Here is a 24,179-nt window from a genome sequence, read left to right on the forward strand (position 1 = left end):
CAGCCTGTGGCCGGAGAAACTGCCAGACCTGATTGACTTGTACAACCATATCCCGGTGAATGCTACAAATTGCACCCCGGCTTACCTGATGCGAGCAAGACCAGGTAAGCTGCCGATCGACCTGGAAATGGGAGTCCTGACACCTGAGGACACCTCCCCAGACGCGGACTGGGATACGGAATGGCGGCTACAGTACAAGAAGGTACAGGAGAGTGTGGAGAGGAGTCTGGCTCAAGCGAGGGAAAAGCAAGAGAGGCTCTTCAACTAACACGCCCCTGCTGGTCCCCTGGAACCTGGTGAGCAGGTCCTGAAGCGGAAGAGAAGGTTACACAAGCTGGATGACCAGTCGGAGAGAGACCCGTACACAGTACTGCAGTCCGACCACGACAACCCGAAGGTATGTGTGATTACCAAGGATGGAGGAGAAACCACTAGCACCGTCTCCAGAGACTACCTAAAACGGTGCCCCGAGCAACTACAGAGTCCAAGTGAAGATCAAGATGACCTTGAACCCGCAGAGGACAAGGAAGAGATGATCAGCACAGTTCTCGGAGAGTTCCCCCGGACCTGGACTCAGATAAATGGTGCAATAGTGGTACCCGTCCTACACATCCTTCAGCCTCCCCAGCAGGAGCCTACAGGAGGACCGGAAGAACAAGAAGAGCAAGCGGCCCCAGAAGTGGAAGAACCCACGCCAGCAGACCAGGAGAGTCAGCCCTGTACTGACAGTGAGCCTGCCATGCCTGCGGTAAGCCAAAGGACCCGCAGACAGCTGCCTGCCCTGCCTGTACACCCAGCTAGTAGCTGTACCCTCAATGATAGTGGGGAAAGCCAAGTCAGTCCACCACCAGACAGTGGGTTAAGGAGGTCAACCAGGAGCACTAGGGGTCAAACACCAGCTCGCTGGAGGATATAGGTACAAGATCTAAATGTACCATGTATATATTTAATATGTTTGTTACCTGTAACTAATAGTGTTTTCTCCAGTTTGTCTAGATATATGGACTGACAGGTTATGAACTTTGGATAACCGGAACTACCTTGTAAATAGTTGCACTTTGTGCCTCTTGCGAAGACGGCCAAGGAAGAAAAACCTGTCTGGCGTGGTCCCGAGTGGTCCAAAGTAGTTTGCTTCGCCTTGCAGCCACGCCCAGGGCCAACATTTGGGGTTTGCTTTGGACAGGTCCCCGCACCGGTTGAGACTTCGCCTTATTGGGTGAAATGGACACCTGGTCACAGGCCATACTGTGACCTAAAGAACTCAATATGTGGTGTTGTTTGTTGTTTTCTTCTCTGTTATGTTTATGTTATAATTTATACCCTGTATCGTGTTTCTTGTTTAGTCCGGGAGTACTAAGCTTTCCTAGGGGGGAATGTGTCACCCCAGGCCTGGATGCCACAAACTTATAAGGCTGTGTCTGAGAGCAGGAGGGAGGTTCTCTGGTCATGGACCATTTGCATGCAGCACTTCCTGTCCCAGGCCAATAGGGGGAGCAGGCTGCCCCTATAAAAACTGGTACTGAGGGCAGGGTTAGAGACACCAGGACCCACTTCTGAAGCATCCAGAAGGGTTCCCAGAAGAGAGGGACAGGTCAGCCGCAGCTGAGGAGTCCAGGAGGCAAAGGAGGAACAGAAAGCCAGGGAGAGAGGCGACGAGAGCCGGTCGTGGCAGAGAGAGACCACACAACCGGACACTGGGGTCCGAGGCTGTCAGGGTTGCAAGCCCTGCAGATAACCAACCCGCAAGGAATTTCAGGTCCCTTGGCCAAGAAGCCTGGAGGCTCCGCCACACAGAGGGACCGGTACAGCACGGAGAAGCTACAGGTACCTAAGGCCCGAGTCGCAAGCCATACAGGCGTAGTACACTCCTCCCGTGGGGAGTTGTACTATTCCCTGCTGCATCCCCAACACCAGCCTCAGCGGTCTGCCTTGCAGCGGCGGTCCTCCCTGACCGCAACCCACGTGTGGCGTAGTCGGACATTACCTAAAACATATAGAAGGCTGCCACTGGTCTGACCACCCTGAGCCACGGGACCGGGTCGCCACTACTACTCCCAGCATTGCCCTGAAGTCCGGTCTCGAGTGCCCCACGGCCCAGGGGGCGAGTCACATCTTTATGTGCAATGCAATTTACTTGTCTGTAATCTACACACATTCTCATGCTTCCGTCCTTTTTCCTGACTAGAACTAGGGGAGCTGCCCAGGGACTACAACAATCCCTTACTACCCCTGCCTTCTTCATGTCGTGCAACATCTCCTTCGCCTTCTGGTAGTGTGCTGGTGGTATAGGCCTGTAACGTTCTTTGATGGGTGGATGGTCACCTGTGGGGATATGGTGTTGAACCCCCTTAATCCTCCCAAAGTCAAGTGGGTGCTTACTGAATACCTGCGCGTATTACTGAACCACCCGGTGTACACCCTGCTTCTGATGGGCTGGAGTGGTGTCTGTCCCAACATGGAGCTGTTGACACCAATCCTCCACCTGGGTTGCTGGGTCATTATCCTCTACTTCTTCTGATGAGGTTAAGGACTCCGCCGTGTGTATGGAGTTGTTATTTACTGTGTACAGTTTGGCAACAGTGGCGTAGCATGGTAATCTAACCTCGTCCTCCCCTTAGTTTAGGAGGCGTACGGGCACCCTCCCATTGCGTACATCCACTACCCCTCTGGCAGTCAAGAGTGTAGGTCTATGCTCCGAGCTAAGGGGCTCTACTACCGCCTGGTAGCTCCGTCCTTTGAGACCTATTGCTGCTCTACACCTAATCAGCATTTCACTCATCGGGGGAATCACAATGGGTACCGGGTCTGTCACCTGTACATTACCAATTTTACCGCCTGTTAGCTTTACCTGTTGCTGGTACATAAGGGCTCGGATCTCTTTCTGGAGCTCCCTTCTCTGCCCTGGTCTGGCAGTGTCAGCTATCTGTTGGAGCAAGAACAACACTTCTCCCAAACAGTTACTAACAATATTTGTGCCAAGTACCAAATACAAGTCTGTATCATCAGGATTAGTCTCTACTACAATTAGTCCCTGGTCCTTCAGTTCCACTCTTCCCACCTTTACGGCCACATCCTTAACCCCGGCTAGGTTAAGGGGGAGGCCGTTTGAGGCATACACGGAAAGATCTGGATCTGGTGGGTGAAGTTCGTCTATGGACCAGAACCTCTTGTAGAGGACATCAGGCATGATGGTTACCTGAGATCCTGTGTCCAGAGCGGGTGTCGCGATGCCGTCCAGCACGATGGACAGGAAAGGTCTTCCTCCCATGAACCTGCGGTATCAGTTTAATGGGCCTGGGGGGTCTACTCCTGGATGTCGGCCCTCGGCCCCAGGGTTTGCTCGTTTAAAGGACAGCTCCGGACGGCGTGACCTGTCTTGTGGCAGCAGTGGCAGACAGGGTCTTTCGGCGGGCGGCGTTGGTCGCTGGTCCTCCCAGGGGGTGGCATTGTCCTCCTCCTCCTTCTCATCCAGGGGACATTCTCAGGGCTGTCGGCTAGCAGGATCCTTCCGTCCTCCTCGGGCTCCGTCCGCAGCTGCAGGGCACTCAGTACAGTGGTCAGGGTTTTGCTCAACTGACGCACTTCAGAGCGCAGGCTGTCCAGCTCACTAGGGGACGTTGCTGGAACCTTGGCTTCAGCAGCCACCGGGGAAAAGGTGGACGCTGCAGGCACTGGGGTGGCCCCACCCTGGTAACATTGCATAGCAGTTGTTCCCAGGGGCTGCAGTCCTTTTATAGCCATGTCCTTAAGGGTGTCAAAGGTGACATCTGGATGATCCAGGGACCACCAACGCACAGTCCTGCTCTCCTCCTGAGACCTCAGTCGCCGGATAAACTGTTCCTTCAGCATTTTATTTTCATTATCGCTGCTGGTTGGACTAACCTGTTTCAGAGCTCGCAGGGCCCCTTGTAACCACCAGGCATAGTCCCGAACACTGTCCTCCAGTTGCTGAGAGCAGTTGTAGAACCTCATCCGGAGGTCTGTCTCAGTACGATTCTCAAAGACAGTCTGTAACTTTTTAAAGATTGCGGACGCTGACTCTTGGTCTGCGGCCGACCAGGATTCTATTTCTCGCTCCGCAGCACCAGTCAATTGTCCCAATACAACAGCGGCTCTTTGCTTGCCTGTCATAGAGTACATGTCCAGTATACCGCATATTTTCCTTTTGAATCCAGACAGGGTATCTGGTTTGCTGCTGTACTGGGGGAGCCACTTCGCTCCAGGGATATACGGTAGGGCCATGGGTATGACAGGGGTTACAAGCCCTGCCGGTTAACCGGTACTCCGGCGTTGTGCTGTTCTTCGGACATTCTGGCGCCCCCCTAGCGTACCGTGGCCTACCTTCTTTTCTTCCGGTAGGCCGCAGCTCCGCTGGTGACGGTCTTCCTTCAGGGCCTTTGCGTCTCTTGCGTCCTACGTCAGAGCGCTCACCGGGGCTCCTTCCAGGACCTGGCGCTTCCTGGTTTGACGTCGAGGCGTGGGGCGTGTCCGGGGCTTCACGCGCTTCAGCAGGTACGCCTCTCAGTTTCCCGCGGTTGCGCCCTTCTTCCCGCTCGGCGGCACAACAATGGTGGCGATCTTCGCCACAGTTAAATACACAGTTCTGATTAAAGGCGCACAGTACCCGGTGGCAACGGGCACAACACTCCGTCGTTGCAGCGGGCACGGAATCCTGTTCGTGACGCCGGGCCTTGCTGTTAGTTTTGGGGGATGTCGCGGTGGTCGGCTCCCTGGCCCGTACTCTGGGGTCACTCTTAAAAGCAAGGAATGGGGTAAAGGTGTATGGGAAAGGGGGAAATTGTTCGTGACGCCACCTGTGGTGTCTGGTGAGGACCACCAGCGCTGCGACAGTCCTCTGAGGCCGGTGTTCAGACAGCTTAGTTGGTGCGGCTCCCCACAGGTGGAGCGGGGCCTCAGGGCAGCGTAGGAGAAGGGATGCAGGACAGAGGGGACCCAGCCGGGTCAGAGGAAGAGTAGAAGAATAGGCACGCACACCGGAGTTCACCTCAGTACCTTTACTGGTGGTGTTTCAGGCACGATCCAGGGCACTGTAGGGTGAAGGGTGCATATCAGGACTCTCCCCAGTGAGCGGGTGTGGGGCCTCCTGTTTCTTGCCTTTTCCTGATAAGTTTATGACCTGCCTGGAGCTAGGCCTAACTTGGTCTCTGTCTTGCACCGGCTGACCTGGTGGTAGGGCCTTCTGATGGAGATCACACTCCCTGGTCTCTTGGGCCTCTGTGACTCCTGACCCTGGTATGACAGTCAGCTTTTGGTGTTCCTGGGACATATATTACCCCAGGGGTTCCGCTTGTTTCTGCTGGGCCTAAGGAATCCCTGCAGACGCAGACCCAGGGTCCGGTAAATGGTCTTGGGGTGAGCTGGCTAAGCTCCTCTGCCCCCTATGTAGCTCGCTTACTCTACTTGCCTTCGGCCGCGCTCGGGGCCCTCACTAGGCTTCACACTGGCAGTAAGCCTCGCTACTCTTCACCGCTCCTTTGGCGTCGGCACGCCCTTGGCTCACTAACTGAGCTCACTGAGTCCGTACTGACCTGTCAACCTCTCTGGCTGCAGCAGACTGACTTACAGACTGAGCTGCCTAGCTCCACCTTCCCTATTTATATCCCTAACGGACTCCCTCTGGTGGTCTGAGGTGGAAGGTGGAGGTGTGTGAATGCTATAAGGGCCTCTTGTCGAGGAATGCGTCCATGCACCCCTCTGGGATCTGTGGCACCAATGCACAGCAGGGCGCCACATGGGGATACAATATAGTACATTCAGAATGTGTTTATTATGAGACTGTAGAACCAGTCTTTCAAAAATATTCAAAATATAAGGACAAATTTTATTTTATGAACAAATCTGTCGGTCACAAAGAGCTAATGACATCACTAAACTTCCATACACCCCATACACACAGAGTCCTAGGTGTCTCATCCTTGGTTTCTTACTCGGGTTGTAGACGTTGGTGGGAGGACAGTAACCCTGGTGGTTACAGACGTGCTCCCTTGTAAGTTTTGAGCTGTACAGGTATAAGTGCCATCATCCACAGCACGAGATTCATCAATATACAAAATACTTTCAGACTCCTGCATTAACGTTCCTCCACGTCTTGCCTGTGACGTGTTCTCCCGGACATAAGGAGGTCTGCCAATCTGTAGAACGAGAGAGACAATGGTCGTATTATGACTATGGCTTTAAAGATCTAATCATGATTGCATTACTACAATTTCCAGCACGCCCAGGTCACTTATCGTTTACCTGTTGCCCAGGATATTCCCAGGTGAACTCCACACTGATTTCCAGTTCTCCTAAAACGGTACAGGTGACAATAAAATTCTCTCCTGCTCGTATTGACTTCACTGATGCTTCAATGGTGGGTTTGGGTGGGGCTGATGGGTCTGCAAAAAAATATACAACTTTTTGAAATTGAAATCTTATCTTCCTAGTAACATTTTTTACTTCATCACTCAACAACCAATTTGCTCGGTGAAACTGGGAATTATTGAACACATTGGAAGATGATATTTAGGGTTTATTGTAACATGCATCCAACCTTCTTGATGGCCCTCAGAGTTCTTAGGGCACTTAAGATCATTCCTTATGACATCTTTGTTATATAATATATTCTCCTTAAAAATGGAGATATAGCATTGAATTGAGATCCACACAAAATAAATCCTCAAAACAAATTGTGTTCATGATGCCTAATTTTGGGACTGTATGAACATTTTTTTGTAGAGAAACCAAAATCAGAATTGTTCTTGGGGTCACCCTACTGAGCAGCTGGGCTTCTTTTCATGTTCGTGTCCTCTCCGTGTTTTTCATGGATAGATTATATACCCATTATAGACTGTGGGGCTGTTCACATGTCCATGTTTTATTGTACACCAGGTGTCCACAAAAAAAAATGTGGGTTTTTGATCCATGTCACCGATCTAAATTAATAAGTCTGTGAAAAATGGACAGCAAACGGATACCGTCCATGTGTTCTCAAAGTGCTGAAGCTTGGAATTACATTTTTTTGCATATGAAATAAACAGGTGTCATAATAATGGTAAAAAATGACACACCGACCCAAAATGGATGAAAATCTGATCATCTCACCAATGAAAACGGTCATTTTTTTTCCCGTGTTCAAAAAAACCTAGACATCTGAATAAAACTTTAGAAGGGCTGTACAGAATGGGGGAAACATGGCTAATATGCACTACCAAACACAACCTGTGGTTACACGTGGCATTTTTTGGGAAGGAAGCAGCCATGTCTTCCTAATCCTGTGTGGCACGGGTTTTTGGTAAAGTGTGGTAAAACTAAATGTCATTCTTACAAAAAAATGTTTATGATCCATAACATTGTTGAACGCCTCTTGGAATAGTTAAAGATCATGTGTGGTTCAATCTAAACTTGATGAATAAGAATTTCTAGAACTTCCTTGAAGATGTTGGATGGTGGTAAAATATCATATATTGGGTTATACGGGAAGATTGGGCATTTTATTATTACTTTCCCACTCATTCAGATGTCAGTGATTTCTCTCATACGCCAAAAAAGATCCGAGCTTCAGCAATGTTTCTTATCAGATTGTCACCAGAGTTGGGTCAATGTCAGGTTTTACCATCATAGTTTGGTCAGAATTTCACAAGTTTTTCTCGGCTGAAACTATGATCTGATGGAGGTTTCTCATATCAAACACTCTGTGAAAAATGGACAGTGGTTTAATGTCCCTTTAACAGGAGTTTCCTAATTGTGAAAAGCATTTAGAGAGGGACAAAGGTTTGTGAAGAGAACTTTCACCCTAACAAACCTGAAATTGAAGAGTGCCATAGTCACAGCCTACACTCCAAAGTTCTACTCAAAATTTGGAGACCACACCACTGGTCACAAGGGTCAAACGATCCTTTCTAATTGTTTAATATAAGACTTGTGATGACATGTTGTAGTTGCCACTTGACCATGGCAGCCAATCACTGGTTGCAGGAAAGATGCCACTTTGGACAACACATAACCACTGATGTCAGTGATTAGCTGCCATGGGCACTTGACTTGGCCATCATTTTGTTTTATACTTTATTACATGTGGTGAACTATTTTTGATTGGTGGTAAGGCCTCATGCCGACGTCTGTGAGTCACGGACGTGTTCTAGCTGTGTTTTTAACAGATAGAACATATACCCATTATAATCTATGGAGCTTCTCACATGTCCGTTTTTTTTTGAGGACCGAGTGGTCTGCAAAAAATCATGGAGACATGTCTATTTTTGATCCGCGTCATGGAAGTCTATGGGTACGGGAAAATCACGGAAAACACACAGATGGCATCAGTGTGCCGTCAATGATTAACATTGCAATGAATCGGAGAAGCTTTGTAATTTATCTATCAAAACCTGATGACACTCGGTTTTTGAGTAAGTGAAAAATGAGACCTAAAGAGCAATTAATTCTTGTGTTGTTGTTAGATTTGATATTTCTATGTTAGTGGAGTATGGCAAGAGCACTTACAGTGCACATATATCAGCATGTACTTGGTCGACATCTGTCGAAGGTTTCCGAGCTCAGCAATGCAGAACAGAGATCCCGCAAGAGATGGTTGTGGCTGGTATATGACAATTCCCTTCTTCTGGTCATAAGCAATCTTCACCCCATCCACAGGGATCTGCTCTGGTGGAAACTCTCTATGAAGAGAGACTTTGGCAAGTGGGTTGGTAACTTGGCATGGAAGTAATGCTGGCTGTCGTGTTCGAAGCTGGACAACTACGTAATAGTCTTCTGTTGGGACAAAAAGTTCCTGAGGATCTACAGGAAAAGGTTTAGAGAAAACAAAGTAAGTGTAAGGAGTAAACTATGACCAATCAGCTAAAAGTAGACAGCATACCATCAGTTGCCCATAGGTGAGTATACTTCCTTTCATTGTAAGGTTATGTTCTGCGTTTTTACACCAGTGGTCATGTTATAAGCTCACCTGCCACAAACACAAAGGTCTTGCCAGTTTTCTCTTCTCCATCATGGCAGCCATGTCCACTGCACTGGTAACCACCACAGCCAAATTCCCCTGTATCGGCTGCTGAGGCATTAATCAGGATGAGCTGACTGTAACGTTCAAAGTGTTTTACCCTTTAATGAAATAGATAAAATTATCTAATTGATTAAAAAATGAATATCTCTATATTGGGAAGCAAGTGACCTACTGCACATGGGTGACTTTCTTTGGTTGATAGAATGACAAAACAATAGAACTTTGCAGCCCATGTACTTGATTTATAAGGATATTAGGATGATAAACCACAGCCAAAAAACATTGGGGGTTACTCAGACTTGACATTCATACACAACTGCATGGTGTCCCCAGTTAGGCCTTAGACCAGCAGATGTCTAGGCACATCCAGTGGTTGCAAGCCTTGGATTGGGAATGCCCATTCTGAATAAAACAGTAGCAATGGGTTCTCGTCAATTTATCTTGCATGCTGGACTAAGTTAAACATCCATGTTAATGGGGAAGATTGTTTTTTGATGACCAATGTGAAATTATGGCCGAGCCAGGGCGGACATACCACTGGTGTGATCTGTACCACTTCACAGAGGCCCATCTTCTATCTCCAAAGCAGCAAGCAGCCGTTTGGCCCAGGGGCCATCTTCTAACTGTATTTGCCCGTGGGCCAAACAGTCCCCTATATTTCCTACTGTAATCTGACAACTATGAAAGCGTAGGATACAGGGAAAGTTTAAAATCAGCCTGAGACAAATTAGGTAACTATTTGGATATGGACTAAAACCTATTTTACCCTAGATCATTGGAGATGTTGTGATAACCTTCTTCACCAATCTTGACCACAGGGTGCAATACCATTAACCCATTTACTATCCTTGAGCACCAAAAATATTTTTATTAAAAGAAGTCTGTCACCCCCAAAATGGATATTAAATGAGCCATACAGTGATTTAGGTGACTTAGCCCCTATAAAAATCATACCAGTACTGTCTTCTTACTGGTTCAGTTCCTGAGAAAATGAGTGGTGCGTTGGTGCACCCTTGGTTTGGGCCAAAGCTCGGTGCACCATTTTCCTCTCATTTTGCATGTTGGGGGCTTCCCCTATTTCTGATTAAAGTGATCACTTCCCAGAGTGAGTGCTATCTAAAGTCAGCAAGCATGGGCACACTTGCGCACTGACACTGCTGGCAGGCACTTTCTCTTCCCTGACTCCTCTGTTGACCCAGCTCAAAACACCTGTAAGTGTGGTGACTTTAGGCAGTGCTTCACCTTGAAAGGAATCGCTGTTAACCAGAAGTGGATAGAAACCCCCAGCATGCAAATGAAGGGGTGTAATGGTGCAACAAAGTCCTCTTGGCCACACCAAGGGTGCACCAAAGTCCTCTCATTTGCATACAAATTCAAATTTACTTTCTCAGGCACTGTACCAGTAACAGGTACAGTATGATTTTTATAGCGGCTAAATCCCCTATATCCTTGTATAGCTCATTTAAAATCCATTTTGGGGGTGACACACTGTCTTTAAAGGAGTTGTCTCATCATTTCAGTAAGCAGCCACCAGGGCAATGAGTTGATGGCAAATTACTGATTTTTCCAGGAGAAGTAATGACATATATAGTATTTCATAGTAGTCATTAGGATACCCAATCTCATAGTTCAAGGATGGCTTGGGGTCTCCAAAACGGAAGCTTTCTGATCCTATATAAAGGAAGTCCTCAAAGAAGACCTTCAGCATCACATCCATATTTCCTGTTTGAACTTATGTTCTACTTACTTTAATCTTCCTTCATCATCCTCCTGCAAGTAATGAGGATAGTTCCAGCGTACAGAAGTGCCCTTACAGCGGAGATCCAAGTTCTGACCAGCTTTTATGATCACTGTGTCACTAATTGGTTGAAACTTTCCTTTCTCCACAACTTGAGACAGAATGGACCCTGCTATTTGACCCTGGGAAGACGAGGAAACTGGTTTAGCCTTGGGCTGACGTTTGATCAGGTCCTGCTTGGGCTTCTTTGTCGTAGATTTGGCTGATGCCCCAAGGGCCGCTTGCTTCGTCACTTTCTTGTCTGCTGCCTTCTTCGGTTTTTGCTTGACATCACATTCAGCTGGGAATAAATTCATGATTAAATAAGTTAAACAATGGTACATAATGCAAAGTGTGTATGGGCTTATGCATATTAACATTTAAAAGGGTGTTTTTGGGGCTGATCTTAGGCAGACTGGGGGAAGGTTTTAAAATGCCCCACTATTTGGAATTCAATTGTAAAAAAAAAGTTCTCGCATCGGAAAAGCAACTATTAGAGGCTTACTTCCCCCTCCCCATTCAAAACAGGCGCATGAAGATGACGCGCCCCCTGGGCCGTGGGGTACTCGGTGCCGGGCCGGTCGTTGCTAGGGGAGATGTCACAGTGGCGGTGACCCGGTCCGTGACCCAGGGCAGTCAATCAAAAGGGGAATATTTACAAGGGATTTATAGTTCTTATATACATTTCGTGACGCCACCTGTGGTATGCGGCTATATGGAGCCGCCGCTGCGGAGCAGGTCCTCTGGAGCTGGTGTGAATGCAGCAGAGTTGGTTTAGCTCTCCACAGGTAGAGCTTAGCTCCAGGGCAGATGTAGATGTTAAAGATGTTGCGGTGTATTGCAGGGGGTGATGGCGCAGTAATAATTTCGCAGAGACAGTGGGGTGCAGTCTTCAGAGTTTACTCACAGTTGATAAGTTCCTCAGGTTACACTTTCCGGATTGCGACCTCCCACGTCGCGCTGCGGTCACCAGGCAGGGGTTCAGCAAACTCCCAGGTGTTTCAAGAGTGCGTGACAGGACCCCCTTCTATATGCCCTTCTTCCTGCGCTGGGCCTCACCCTTCTTGCACTGCGCCTCGCAAAACAATGTCCCAAGCCGGTATCCTCAGATCTTTCTGGGCAACCTGGAGTTCCCTGGATCCTGTGTGGTCACCTTTTTGGCGACTTGAGTGCGGTTGTGGCAACTGCACCCTGAAAGTACAGAAGCCTCCGGTTTTCAGTTGAACTTTGTAATTCTCACTGATTAGGGGCCGGTCCCCTCTGCGGCTTGATCCCTCCACCGCCTGGCAGATTCGGGCGTACGGGTGGCCTGCAGCACTGCCCGTACTCCTGGGATCCCTCATCCGTTCCTGGAGCCTTTCTCCTGCTCCTCTCCTCCTCAGTCTGTCCTGGGCCTCTCTGGCTAGGCCCTGCTCCTCCTGAGCAGAGCTCCTACAGAGCTCCTGCTCCTTCTACTTCTCCTCTCAGACTCCACTGACTGACTCAACTGTCCTTTCAAGATGGCTTCTCACTATATACTATCCCTAACAAGTGCTCTCCTGATTTACTTCCTCCACCCACACCCACTACATGGTTCCCCCTACTTTGGTTCCCCCCCACTCCAGCCAGGGACAGGGCTCAGCAGGGAAATGACGCATCTTGCCCCTCCTGCTGGTCTGGAGCAGTGTAGTGTTGGATGCAGGTGTTAGGGTCCTGGGCTTCACTCTATCCTTACCTGAGAGTGAGATACCACACCTCTGGGTGAGATGCAGTACCTCTGTGGTGACTGAACCCGCATGGGCGCCACATATACAGTGGGTACGGAAAGTATTCAGACCCCTTTAAATTTTTCACTCTTTGTTTCATTGCAGCCATTTTGTAAATTCTAAAAAGTTCATTTTTTTCTCATTAATGCACCCCATCTTGACTGAAAAAAACAGAAATATAGAAATTTTTGCAAATTTATTAAAAAAGGAAAACTGAAATATCACATGGTCATAAGTATTCACATGAAGGACTCCCAGACTATGAGAAATAAGATTCTCTGGTTTGATGAGACGAAGATAGTACTTTTGGGTGATAATTCTAAGCGGTATGTGTGGAGAACCCCCGACACTGCTTATCACCTGCCCAATACAATCCCAACAGTGAAATATGGTGGTGGCAGCATCATGCTATGGGGGTGTTTTTCAGCTGCAGGGACAGGATGACTGGTTGCAATTGAAGGAAACATGAATGCGGCCAAGTACAGAGATATCCTGGATGAAAACCTCTTCCATAGTGCTCTGGACCTCAGACTTGCCCAAAGGTTCACCTTCCAACAAGACAATGACTCTAAGCACACAGCTAAAATAACAAAGGAGTGGCTTCAGAACAGGGGTGTACATAGGAATCATGGGGCTCCATAGCAGAAGCTCTGATTGGGCCCCCCCCAAAAAAAAAATTAAATAATTGTCGGGGTCACCAAAGATCAGATCTCACAACTTTCCATCCTTTACACAGTAATTTTCCTCCTGCTGACGTCCTAGATCTCTCCTTCATTGCCCCATAAAGTATGATGCCAATAAAAGGGCCCCTCAAACACAGTATGATACCCCCATGGTGAATTTCTCCACATGCGCAGTATAATGGCCCTAATGTACCCCACCTCAACTCCCAGGGCAAAGTATGCTGACCCCAACACAGTATGATCCCCCAACTGTGAGCCTCTAGAGCTAGAGAGGATGGTACATAATAAGGGAGGGTGTTATACATAATAAAAGAGGAAACTATATAACTAAGGACAGCGCGATACATAATAAGTGAGTACACTATATACTAAGGGACTGTGCTATACATAATAAGGCTGCATTCCTGCATCTGTGTGGAGTGTCGGTGTGCTGCCCTGTTTTACCGACACATTGAGCATGTCCTATTCTAATGCTCAAAATAGGATCAGAACAGGACATTCTCTGACCCTCACAGATCTCATTCTCAGATCCGTGATTTTCATGGATGTGTGAATGGATCTATAAAGCTGTACGAGTCCGTGGACCATCTCGATAAAAAAATCTGGCAGCACAAGGACATTTCACACAAATGTGAGAATGTGGCTTAAGGGATTTTACAGATAACATTATCACTTCAAGTCACACAGTGCAGATACAGAATAATATTTACATCCAGGCACTTACCGCTGACATCTCATCTGATCAGAGTCGGTTTCTGCTGCTTCTTCTCCGTCTGGTCAGACCTTCATGTCGACATCTCCCAGTCACGACTCATCTTGTCACGATGATCTCCAGCCTAGATAATAACAAGGTCACATATTGTATGCATACATGTGTCTCCCCCACACTGCGCCCCTGACTGCAGATATGTACCCCACCATTAATATACTATTAGCCACTTAGTAATCAAAATATAAAGTGATAAGCAGCACTGTGCCCCCCATTAACTATAATCTCCACAAGCCAATAATATAAATTATTCAGTCTCTGTGACTCTCCCCAATTAACTGTAAGGCTATGTGCACACGGAAAACATACAAGGCTTTACAGTACAAGCAAAGTGAAACCCCATAATTGATCTCTCCCAGCACCCCCATCATTGCTCTCTCCCACCACCTCCATCATTGCTCTCTCTCAGCACCCCATCATTGCTCTCTCCCAGCACCCTCATCATTGCTCTCTCTCAGCACCCCCATCATTGCTCTGTCCCAGCACCCCCATCATTGCTCTCTCCCAGCACCCCCATCATTGCCCTCTCCCAGCCCCCCATCATTGCTCTCTCCCAGCACCCCCATCATTGCCCTCTCCCAGCCCCCCATCATTGCTCTCTCCCAGCACCCCCATCATTGCCCTCTCCCAGCCCCTCATCATTGCTCTCTCCCAGCACCCCCATCATTGCCCTCTCCCAGCCCCTCATCATTGCTCTCTCCCAGCACCCCCATCATTGCCCTCTCCCAGCCCCTCATCATTGCTCTCTCCCAGCACCTCCATCATTGCTCTCTGCCAGCACCCCCATCTTTGCTCTCTCCCAGCACCCCCATCATTGCTCTCTCTCGGCACCCCCATCATTTCCTCTCAGCACCCCCATCATTGCAGTCCCAGCACCTCCATCATTGCTCTCTCCCAGCCCCCCATCATTGCTCTGTCCCAGCACCCCCATCATTGCTCTCTCCCAGTTCCCCATCATTGCTCTGTCCCAGCACCTCCATCATTGCTCTCTCCCAGCCCCCCCATCATTGCTCTGTCCCAGCACCTCCATCATTGTTCTCTCCCAGCACCCCCATCATTGCTCTCTCTCAGCACCCCCATCATTTCCTCTCAGCACCCCCATCATTGCTCTGTCCCAGCACCTCCATCATTGCTCTGTCCCAGCACCCCCATCATTGCTCTGTCCCAGCATCTCCATCATTGCTCTCTCCCAGCACCCTCATCATTGCTCTCTCCCAGCACCCCCATTATTGCTCTCTCCCAGCACCCCCATTATTGCTCTCTCCTAGCACCCCCATCATTGTTCTCTCCCAGCAACCCCATCATTACTCTGTTTCAGCACCTCCATCATTGCTCTCTCCCAGCACCCCCGTCATTGCTCTCTCCCAGGAACACGTCATTGCTCTCCCCTTCCCCACCATCCCCATCATTGCTCTCCCCAGCCCTATCAGCCCCATTATTGCTCTTCCCAGCCCCATTATTGCTCTTCCCAGTCCCATCATTCCTCTCCCCAGCCCCATCATTCCTCTCCCCAGCCCCATCATTGCTCTCCCCAGCCCCATCAGCCCCATTATTGCTCTTCCCAGCCCCATCATTCCTCTCCCCAGCCCCATCAGCCCCATTATTGCTCTTCCCAGACCCATCAGCCCCATCATTCCTCTCCCCGGCCACATCATTGCTCTCCCAAGCCCCATCAGCCCCATCATTGCTCTCCCCAGCCCCATCAGCCCCATTATTGCTCTTCCTAGCCCCACCATCCCCATTATTGCTCTCTCCCTGGCCCCATCCACCCCATCATTCCTCTTCCTGGCCCTATCAGCCCCATCATTCCTCTCCCCAGCTCCATCAGCCCCATTATTGCTCTCCCCAGCCCCATCATTCCTCTCCCCAGCCCCATCAACTCCATTATTCCTCTCCCCAGCCCCATCATTGCTAACCCTAGCCCCACCATCCCATCATTGCTCTCCCCAGCCCCACCATCCCCATCATTGCTCTCCCCAGCCCCATCATTACTCTCCCCAGCCCCATCATTGCTCTCCCTAGCCCCACCATCCAATTATTCCTCTCCCCAGCCCCACCAACCCCATTATTCCTCTCCCCAGCCCCATCATTCCTCTCCCCAGCCCCATTATTGCTCTTCCCAGCCCCATCAGCCCCATTATTCCTCTCCCCAGCCGCATTATTGCTTTCTCCAGCCCCATCATTGCTCTCCCCAGTCCCATCAGCCCCATTATTGCTCTTCCCAGCCCCATCACTCCTCTCCCCAGCCCCATCAGCCCCATTATTGCTCTTCCCAGCCCCATCACTCCTCTCCCCAGCCCCATCAACTCCATTATTCCTCTCCCCAGCCCCATCATTGCTCACCCTAGCCCCACCATCCCATCATTGCTCTCCCCAGCCCCACCATCCCCATCATTGCTCTCCCTAGCCCCATCATTCCTCTCCCCAGCCCCATCATTGCTCTCCCTAGCCCCACCATCCCATTATTCCTCTCCCCAGCCCCATCAACCCCATTATTCCTCTCCCCAGCCCCATTATTGCTCTTCCCAGCCCCATGAGCCCCATTATTCCTCTCCCCAGCCGCATTATTGCTTTCTCCAGCCCCATCATTGCTCTCCCCAGTCCCATCAGCCCCATTATTGCTCTTCCCAGACCCATCACTCCTCTCCCCAGCCCCATCAGCCCCATTATTGCTCTTCCCAGCCCCATCACTTCTCTCTCTAGCCCCATTATTGCTCTTCCCAGCCCCATCATTCCTCTCCCCAGCCCCATTATTGCTCCCCCCAGCCCCACAATCCCACCATTGCTCTCCCCCCACCTCCCCTCCCCAGCGTTTCAGTAAACAAAAAAAAAAAAACTTACCTCAGCTCGCTCCCCTGCAGCATTCTCCTGGTTACCGGCAGCTTTCTTCCTGACCCAGGCGCGCGCTGCATGATGACGTCATCAAGCTACGCGCGCCTGGGTCAGGTAGGAAGCAGAGGACGATCCCTCCAACTCCGCTGCTATTCTCCTCCTGACAGCAGCGGAGCTGCAGGGATCGCTCCCCGACCGCCTCTTGCAGGGAGCAGCTGTACCTTGCGGACCCCTTGGTGCAGCTCCATGGTGGGGACCCGGCGCAGCTGCACCAGCAGCGGTATGTCCACCCCCGGACTGCTATGGAGCCCTCCTCGCTCACGGGCCCCATAGCAGTCACGTGGTCTGCCGCCATTGGCGGTACGCCACTGCTTCAGAACAACTCTATGACCATTCTTGACTGGCCCAGCCAGAGCACTGACCTAAACCCAATTGAGCATCTCTGGAGAGACCTGAAAATGGCTGTCCACCAACGTTCACCATCCAACCTGAAGGAACTGGAGACGATCTGCAAGGAAGAATGGCAGAGGATCCCCAAATCCAGGTGTGAAAAACTTGTTGCATCATTCCCAAGAAGACTCATGGCTGTACTAGCTCAAAAGGGTGCTTCTACTCAATACTGAGCAAAGGGTCTGAATACTTATGACTATGTGATATTTCAGTTTTTCTTTTTTTAATAAATTTGCAAACATTTTTACAGTTCTGTTTTTTTTCAGTCAAGATGAATGCCGGAGCATTGAGGCGGGGCCCTGGACAAACTGGGGGTGCCCACTCAGTGACGCACCGCCAATGGCAGCAGACCACGGTGCCACTATTAGGCCACTATTCCCCCTATGTGGTGCCTATAATACTGTATGGAGGACTATGTGATGCCCATAATACTGTATGGAGGACTATGTGGGGCCCATTATACTGTATGGAGGACTATGTGGGGCCCATTATTCTGCATGGAGGACTATATAGGAGGAAAATTACTTTGGTAAAGGGTAAACTGCTGAGGACAGTTTCTACTGGTAGAGTACATTTATCAATATCCCAGTTACCTTTAATACTGCAGGTACTGAAACCCTGAAACCTGTGGACCCCAGATCACCCGAATCCCCTCTGCTGCATGGTATTGTGGAATTTACAATAGATATCTCTCATGTAATGTAAGAAGTGAAATCTTTGCATTGTACTATATATATATTTCTCTGTCGTATCTGTGCATCATGTATAGTGCTATTTGTTAAAGGGGCCCACTGAGACTCTTACACCCGGGGCCTACAAAAACCTGGAGCCGGCCCTGGCTCCACCTCCACTCTATTCATTGCTAATGGGACAGCCGGAGAAATACGAGTATATCTCTCAGCTATTTACACCAGTCCTATAGAGAATGCTGCGAGATAACTTTCAATTCTGGGAATTCTTTAAGGTTGTGATCATCACAAAATTATTGCACAGCATTCCCAGAGTTAAATGTTTCAACAATACACAGTTCTTCAATACAAATAGTGAAACTCCTATATTATATAGAGTCATTACACACAGAGGGATCTATTATATAGAGTCATTACACACAGAGGGATCTATTATATAGAGTCATTACACACAGTGATCTATTTCAAGTGTTTATTTCTGTTAATGTTGATGATTATGGCTTACAGCCAATGAAAACACAAAAGCCATTATCTCAGTAAATTAGAATACTTTATAACAAACAGCTTGAAAAATGTTTTTAAAATCCAAAATATTGGCCTACTGAAATGTATGTTAAGTAAATGCACTCAATACTTGGTCGGAGCTCCTTTTGCATCAATTACTGCATCAATGCGGCAATGTGGCATGGAGGCGATCAGCCTGTGGCACTGCTGAGGTGTTATGGAAGCCCAGGTTGCTTTGATAGCAGCCTTCAGCTCGTCTGCATTGTTGGGTCTGGTGTCTCTCATCTTCCTCTTGACAATACCCCATAGATTCTCTATAATAGATTCTCTATGGGGTTAAGGTCAGGTGAGTTTGCTGGCCAGTCAAGCACAGTGATACTGTTGTGTAAACCAGGTATTGGCACTTTTGGCAGTGTGGACAGGTGCCAAGTCCTGCTGGAGAATGAAATGTCCATCTCCAAAAAGGTTGTCGGCAGAGGGAAGCTTGAAGTGCTCTAAAATTTCCTGGTAGACAGCAACTGTGATTTTGGCCTTGATAAAACACAGTGGACCTACACCAGCAGATGACATGGCTCCCCAAACCATCACTGATTATGGAAACTTCAAACTAGACCTCAAGCAGCTTGGATTGTGGCCGCTCCACTCTTCCTCCAGACTCTGGGACCTTGATTTCCAAAGGAAATGTAAAATTTACTTTCATCTGAACACAACACCTTGGACCACTGAGGAACAGTCCAGGTCTTTTTCTCCTTGGCCCGGGTAAGACGCTTCTGGCGTCTATTGGTCATGAGTGGCTTGACACAAGGAATGCGACACTTGTAGCCCATGTCCTGGATACGTCTGTGTGTGGTGGCTCTTGAAGCAATGACTCCAGCAGCAGTCCACTTCTTGTGAACTCCCCCAAATTTTTGAAGGCTGCGGTTATCCCGGTGGCTTGTGCACCCTTTTCTACCACACGTTTCCTTCCACTCAGCTTTCCATTAATATGCTTGGATACAGCACTCTGTGAACAGCCAGCTTCTTTAGCAATGACCTTTTGTGGCTTACCCTCCTTGTGGAGTGTGTCAGTGACTGCCTTTTGGACATTTGTCAAGTCAGCATTCTTCCCCATGATTGTGGAGCCTACTGAAACAGACTAAGGAACCTTTTTTAAACGCGTAGGAAGCTTTTGCAGGTGTTTTTTGTTAATTATTCTAATTTACTGAGATAATGACTTTTGTGTTTTCATTGGCTGTAAGCCATAATCATCAACATTAACAGAAATAAACACTTGAAATAGATCACTCTGTTTGTAATGACTCTATATAATATACGAGTTTCACTTTTTTTTTTTGAAGAACTGAAATAAATTAACTTTTTGATGATATTCTAATTTTGTGAGATGCACCTGTATATACAGAGTAATATTTTAAAAATTGGGATACTTTTGGGTACATTGCAACCTATGGATTACTAATTAAATGCATTAGTTACGGAATTTCATTGTATATTGAACGTACGCTGCAACATCTCGAGTGAGGCCGAAGATGAACAAAGAACTTACTATGACTTTCAGCGTTTATGAGAAAATGTAGCTGAAAATTTGTGCCTCCTCGTACAGTACAATAATGCCTCTGTCCATTGATGTACATTAGATGTGCGCGCAAAGTTAAGGGGAAGATGAGCTATAATGTCAGAAATGGGGGAAACAGACGGGTCAGAACTTACCCAGAAGTAAGAGGCCGGGTAGTAGGATCAGCAGCAGTTTATAATCCATGACTAGTCCTGCAAATTCCTCTCCAGAGTGAGAAATGTTGTGTACAGGAGAGCTATGGAGGGTCACAGGAATCCGCACTACTGACTTTAAGGAAGGAGGGGAGGTGCACTCAGGGGACATTTTAAGGAGGTGGTGAGCAGGAATGAAGAGGTGGGATTGTACGAAAGCATGAATTCAGGAACTTGGAGAAAAAAAAACTATTTGTAGCCTAAGTGAGCCTGTAAAACTGTATTGGCTGAGTACTATAACATTTTGGAGATCTTAAAGGGCATCTGCCAGAATGATCAACTCTCTAGAGCCGTCTATATGGGCATGCAGGTCACAGAAAGTTGAATAAAATGATACCTTGATATCTGCGATCTGATGAAGGGTTCTTGAGAAATACATGTTATTCTTATATGCAAATGAGCTGAAAAGATCTCTTTGCCAGATTATTCTGCCAGAGATCTTTTCAACTCATTTACATATTAAGAAAAAAGTGGATTTCTCAGGAACCAATCATCAAATCGCTGATATCAAAGTGTCATTTGATTCAACTTTTTATGACCTGCATGCCCATATAGGTGGCTTAGGAGGGTTGATCATTTTGACAAATGCCCTCTAAGGGTAATGTGTAAACAGATCCAGTACGGTTAGACATAGAGGCCCAGATTCATAAAAGATTTTACGGCAGAAAACTGGCGTAAAACTCTTTGAAAAGTCGCAAATTGCAGTCAGTGACTCAGGTCTTCTTTGCAGCATGAGATGGGGCATTGTCATGTATGAAGATGATTTTGATACGGATGGCACGGTTCTTCTTTTTGTACCATGGAAGAAAGTGGTCAGTCAGAAAATCTACGTACTTTGCCAATGTCATTTTCACACGTTCAGGGACCCCAAAGGAGCCTACCAGTTCTCTCTCCATGATTCTGGCCTAAGACAGGACTCTGTCACTTCCTTGCTGACATTGCAGCCTTGTTGAGACATGGTTGCCATCCACCAACCATCCACTCCTCCATCCAGGGTTGAACAGCAGTTATCAGTAAAGAAGACTGCTTTTAAATTAGTCTACATGTATGTCTGCGCCACTGCAACCATTTCTGCTTGTGAGCACTGTTTAAGGGTGGCCAAATAGTAGGTTTATGCATAACTGCAAGCCTCTGGAGGATCCTACACCTTGAGGTTTGCGGGACTTCAGAGGCACCAGCAGCTTCAAATACCTGTTTGCTGTTTTGTAATGGTATTTTAGCAGCTGCTTGCTTAATCCGATGAATTTGGCAGAAACCTTCCTCATTATGCCTTTATCTGCACGAACCCATCTGTACTCTGTATCAGCCACAAATCTCTTCACAGTACGATAATCATGCTTAAGTTTTCGTGAACTATCTAATGTTTTCATACATTGTCCAAGGTATTGCACTATTTGACACTTTTCAGCAGCAGACAGATCCTTTTTCTTTCCCATATCGCTTGAAACCTGTGGCTGCTTAATAATGTGGAACATCCTTATTAAAGGGAATCTTTGTCACGGAAGGTGAGGGAAATACTAAGTGCACAACAACGGGAAGAGAGGGAGGAAGCCCAAACACTAGGGAAAGGGGGAGTGGAGACCCCTAGGCTGATCTGACAACACCCTGACTCCCCTAACGTCCCTAAATAGGTTCTACACCTATTGCCGAGCAGGAAACCTAATCCCTGACTGCCCCTAACGATAGGCCCTAGATAGGGAGGGGACGGGTTGAGCACTAGTCAGCCCCCACTGCAGCTAAAGACGAACAGGTAAACAGACAAGGGAATACACTTAGCTTGAGAAGAGATCACGCCAACTATCCTCAAAGGGAACTCCAAGAAGATGTGGCGCCCCTGAGGGTTCAGTCGCCACAGAGATACTGCACCTCACACCGCGGTGTGGTGTCTCCCTTCTCTCAGGTGAGGAGGGAGTGCCGCACGGAACCCCAACCACCTACATCCAACACAACACTGCTCCAGGCCAGCAGGAGGGGCAAGACGCAATGTAGTTTTCTGCTGAGCCCTGGCCCTGGCTGGAGTAGGCGGGAACCCAAAGGTAGGGGAACCAATAGTGGGTGTGGGTGGAGGAAACAGGTACACGGAACACATATACAGTAAGTATATATATAGGAATCCATATTAGGTCTAGGGTAGTGAAGTTCAGTTCAGCACAGAGTGCAGTTCTAGTGAGACGAACAGTCCGGGAGCAGAGGCTCAGTCGGAGCTCTGCTCCACAAGTTAGGGCCCAGGATAGAGGCCCGGAGGGGAGCAGGGAGCAGGCTCCATTCTACTTAAAGGATCCCAGGGGGTACGGCGTTTGCAGGACGGCACCCGTACGCCCCGCTCCTGCCAGGTGATCAGGAGGGAAAGGTTGCTACACTCAAAACCCCAGGGGGTCAGGTTGGTCCCGGATCCGACGTACAGGAAGGACTTCAGCATACCCGAGCGGGAATGAGAGTGAGCAGCGTAGAACAATGGTGAGAAGGACCGAGTGTGAAAAGGGTCGAGATAGGTACATATGAAAGAGGGTTCCGCCAGGCATTCCTAAATTTCCCGAGAAAGGACTGAACCCCTGCCCGGCGAACGCAGCGCGACGACGGAGGCCTTCACCTGCAAAGTGTATTTGTGAATTGTCTAAGAACTGTAAGTAAAACCTTGGACGACTGCATTGAACAGCCACTGATCCTCACCGCACTACAACGCCCAGCACACCATTCCACCATCTACTTATCTACACTGCCTTGAGGCCCGCTCCACCTGTGGGGAGCTGTACCTTCTTTAGCTGCCTTGTCACCTGCCTCAGAGGACTGCTGCAGCGCTGGTGACCTTCACCAGACACCACAGGTGGCGTCACGAATTTCTCCGAACTTTATTAGTAATCGCTACCCCTTTTGTGCACTGTCCGCCCTGGGCCAGCCACTGTGATATATATATATATATATACTGTCCCCAAACAGTAAGGCCCCCGGGGGCGCGACAAAGACACTAGCCGACTACTAGTACTTCAAGCCTGTGCAATGAAAAATAAAGCTATCACCAAACTCTCTGGAGAGACTGAAGGTATTTAAACATCCAGCAAGGGTGTGTCAATCAGCAGCAGAAGGTAGAGGTAACTGCTAGGTCCTAGAGGTAGAAGGATATCACTACACTACTTGATGAAAAGATCAAGAAGGTGCCTGCAGAGCCAAGCGCAATGACCTTCTACAGCTGGATCCAGAATGACTTTCTGTCACACCTGACACACCCGTGACAATTTGTCATGTCATGCCTACCCTACTAATAATATCCTGAAATAGGACTTGGGCAGCCCTTTTACGAGCCCTCGTACAATATGTTTCTTTTATTGTTGCCCCATTGTGTTCCTGTAAGAGCCTGAAAATGTACTGTTGCACATCAGCTGGTTAAACGTATGTAAATGCTGAAAGAATTTTCATCCCTTCCCCCGCCCATAATCGCGCCCACCCCTCTACGCAGGTGTCTCTGATTGGGTGCAGCCAGACTGCCGTATTACTGCCACATTACTCGCCGAAGGATCGCATCGCAATCCTCAGGCGAGTAATACAGCTACACAATGGGCAACAAACAACAATAAAAGTTACATATCCTAAAAGGGCTGCCCAAGCCCTATTTCAGGATACTATTAGTAGGGTAGGCAAAAAATACCATCAAGTAGTTTTCCTTTAATTGGTCTCACCTGGAAAACTAATTATCACAGGAGATTGATTTCAGTGATCCAAAGAGCCCAGGCACAAATACCGTCCATGAGTTTATTTGAAAAACAAAAAATTACATCTTCATGGCTTTTAATTCTAATTTACATAATAATTTGGAATGCGATGTACAGTATGATGACCTCCACAGCCCCCTATGTACAGTATGATGACCTCCACAGCCCTCTATGTACAGTATGATAACCTCCACAGCCCACTATGTACAGTATGATGACCTCCACAGCCCCCTTTGTACAGTATGA

The 24,179-nt window shown here is 48.3% G+C and overlaps 1 protein-coding gene across 1 annotated transcript; it reads right to left on the reverse strand.

Annotated features, from left to right (window-relative positions):
• Positions 1–5,870: 5,870 nt before the first annotated feature.
• Positions 5,871–20,325, reverse strand: LOC141164154 (platelet-derived growth factor receptor-like protein). The gene is made up of 6 exons (XM_073649295.1): positions 20,170–20,325; positions 10,761–11,091; positions 8,960–9,111; positions 8,500–8,793; positions 6,259–6,398; positions 5,871–6,152 (listed from the first exon to the last, which is right to left on the reverse strand). Exons 1-6 carry the CDS (start codon positions 20,216–20,218, stop codon positions 5,931–5,933), a joined length of 1,188 nt encoding a protein of 395 aa, XP_073505396.1. The 5' UTR covers positions 20,219–20,325; the 3' UTR covers positions 5,871–5,930.
• Positions 20,326–24,179: the final 3,854 nt, after the last annotated feature.

This window comes from Phyllobates terribilis, unplaced genomic scaffold, assembly GCF_046119375.1.
Source record: "Phyllobates terribilis strain yellow unplaced genomic scaffold, ASM4611937v1 Scaffold_10__3_contigs__length_209671492, whole genome shotgun sequence".
NCBI classification, from domain to species: Eukaryota; Metazoa; Chordata; class Amphibia; order Anura; family Dendrobatidae; genus Phyllobates; species Phyllobates terribilis.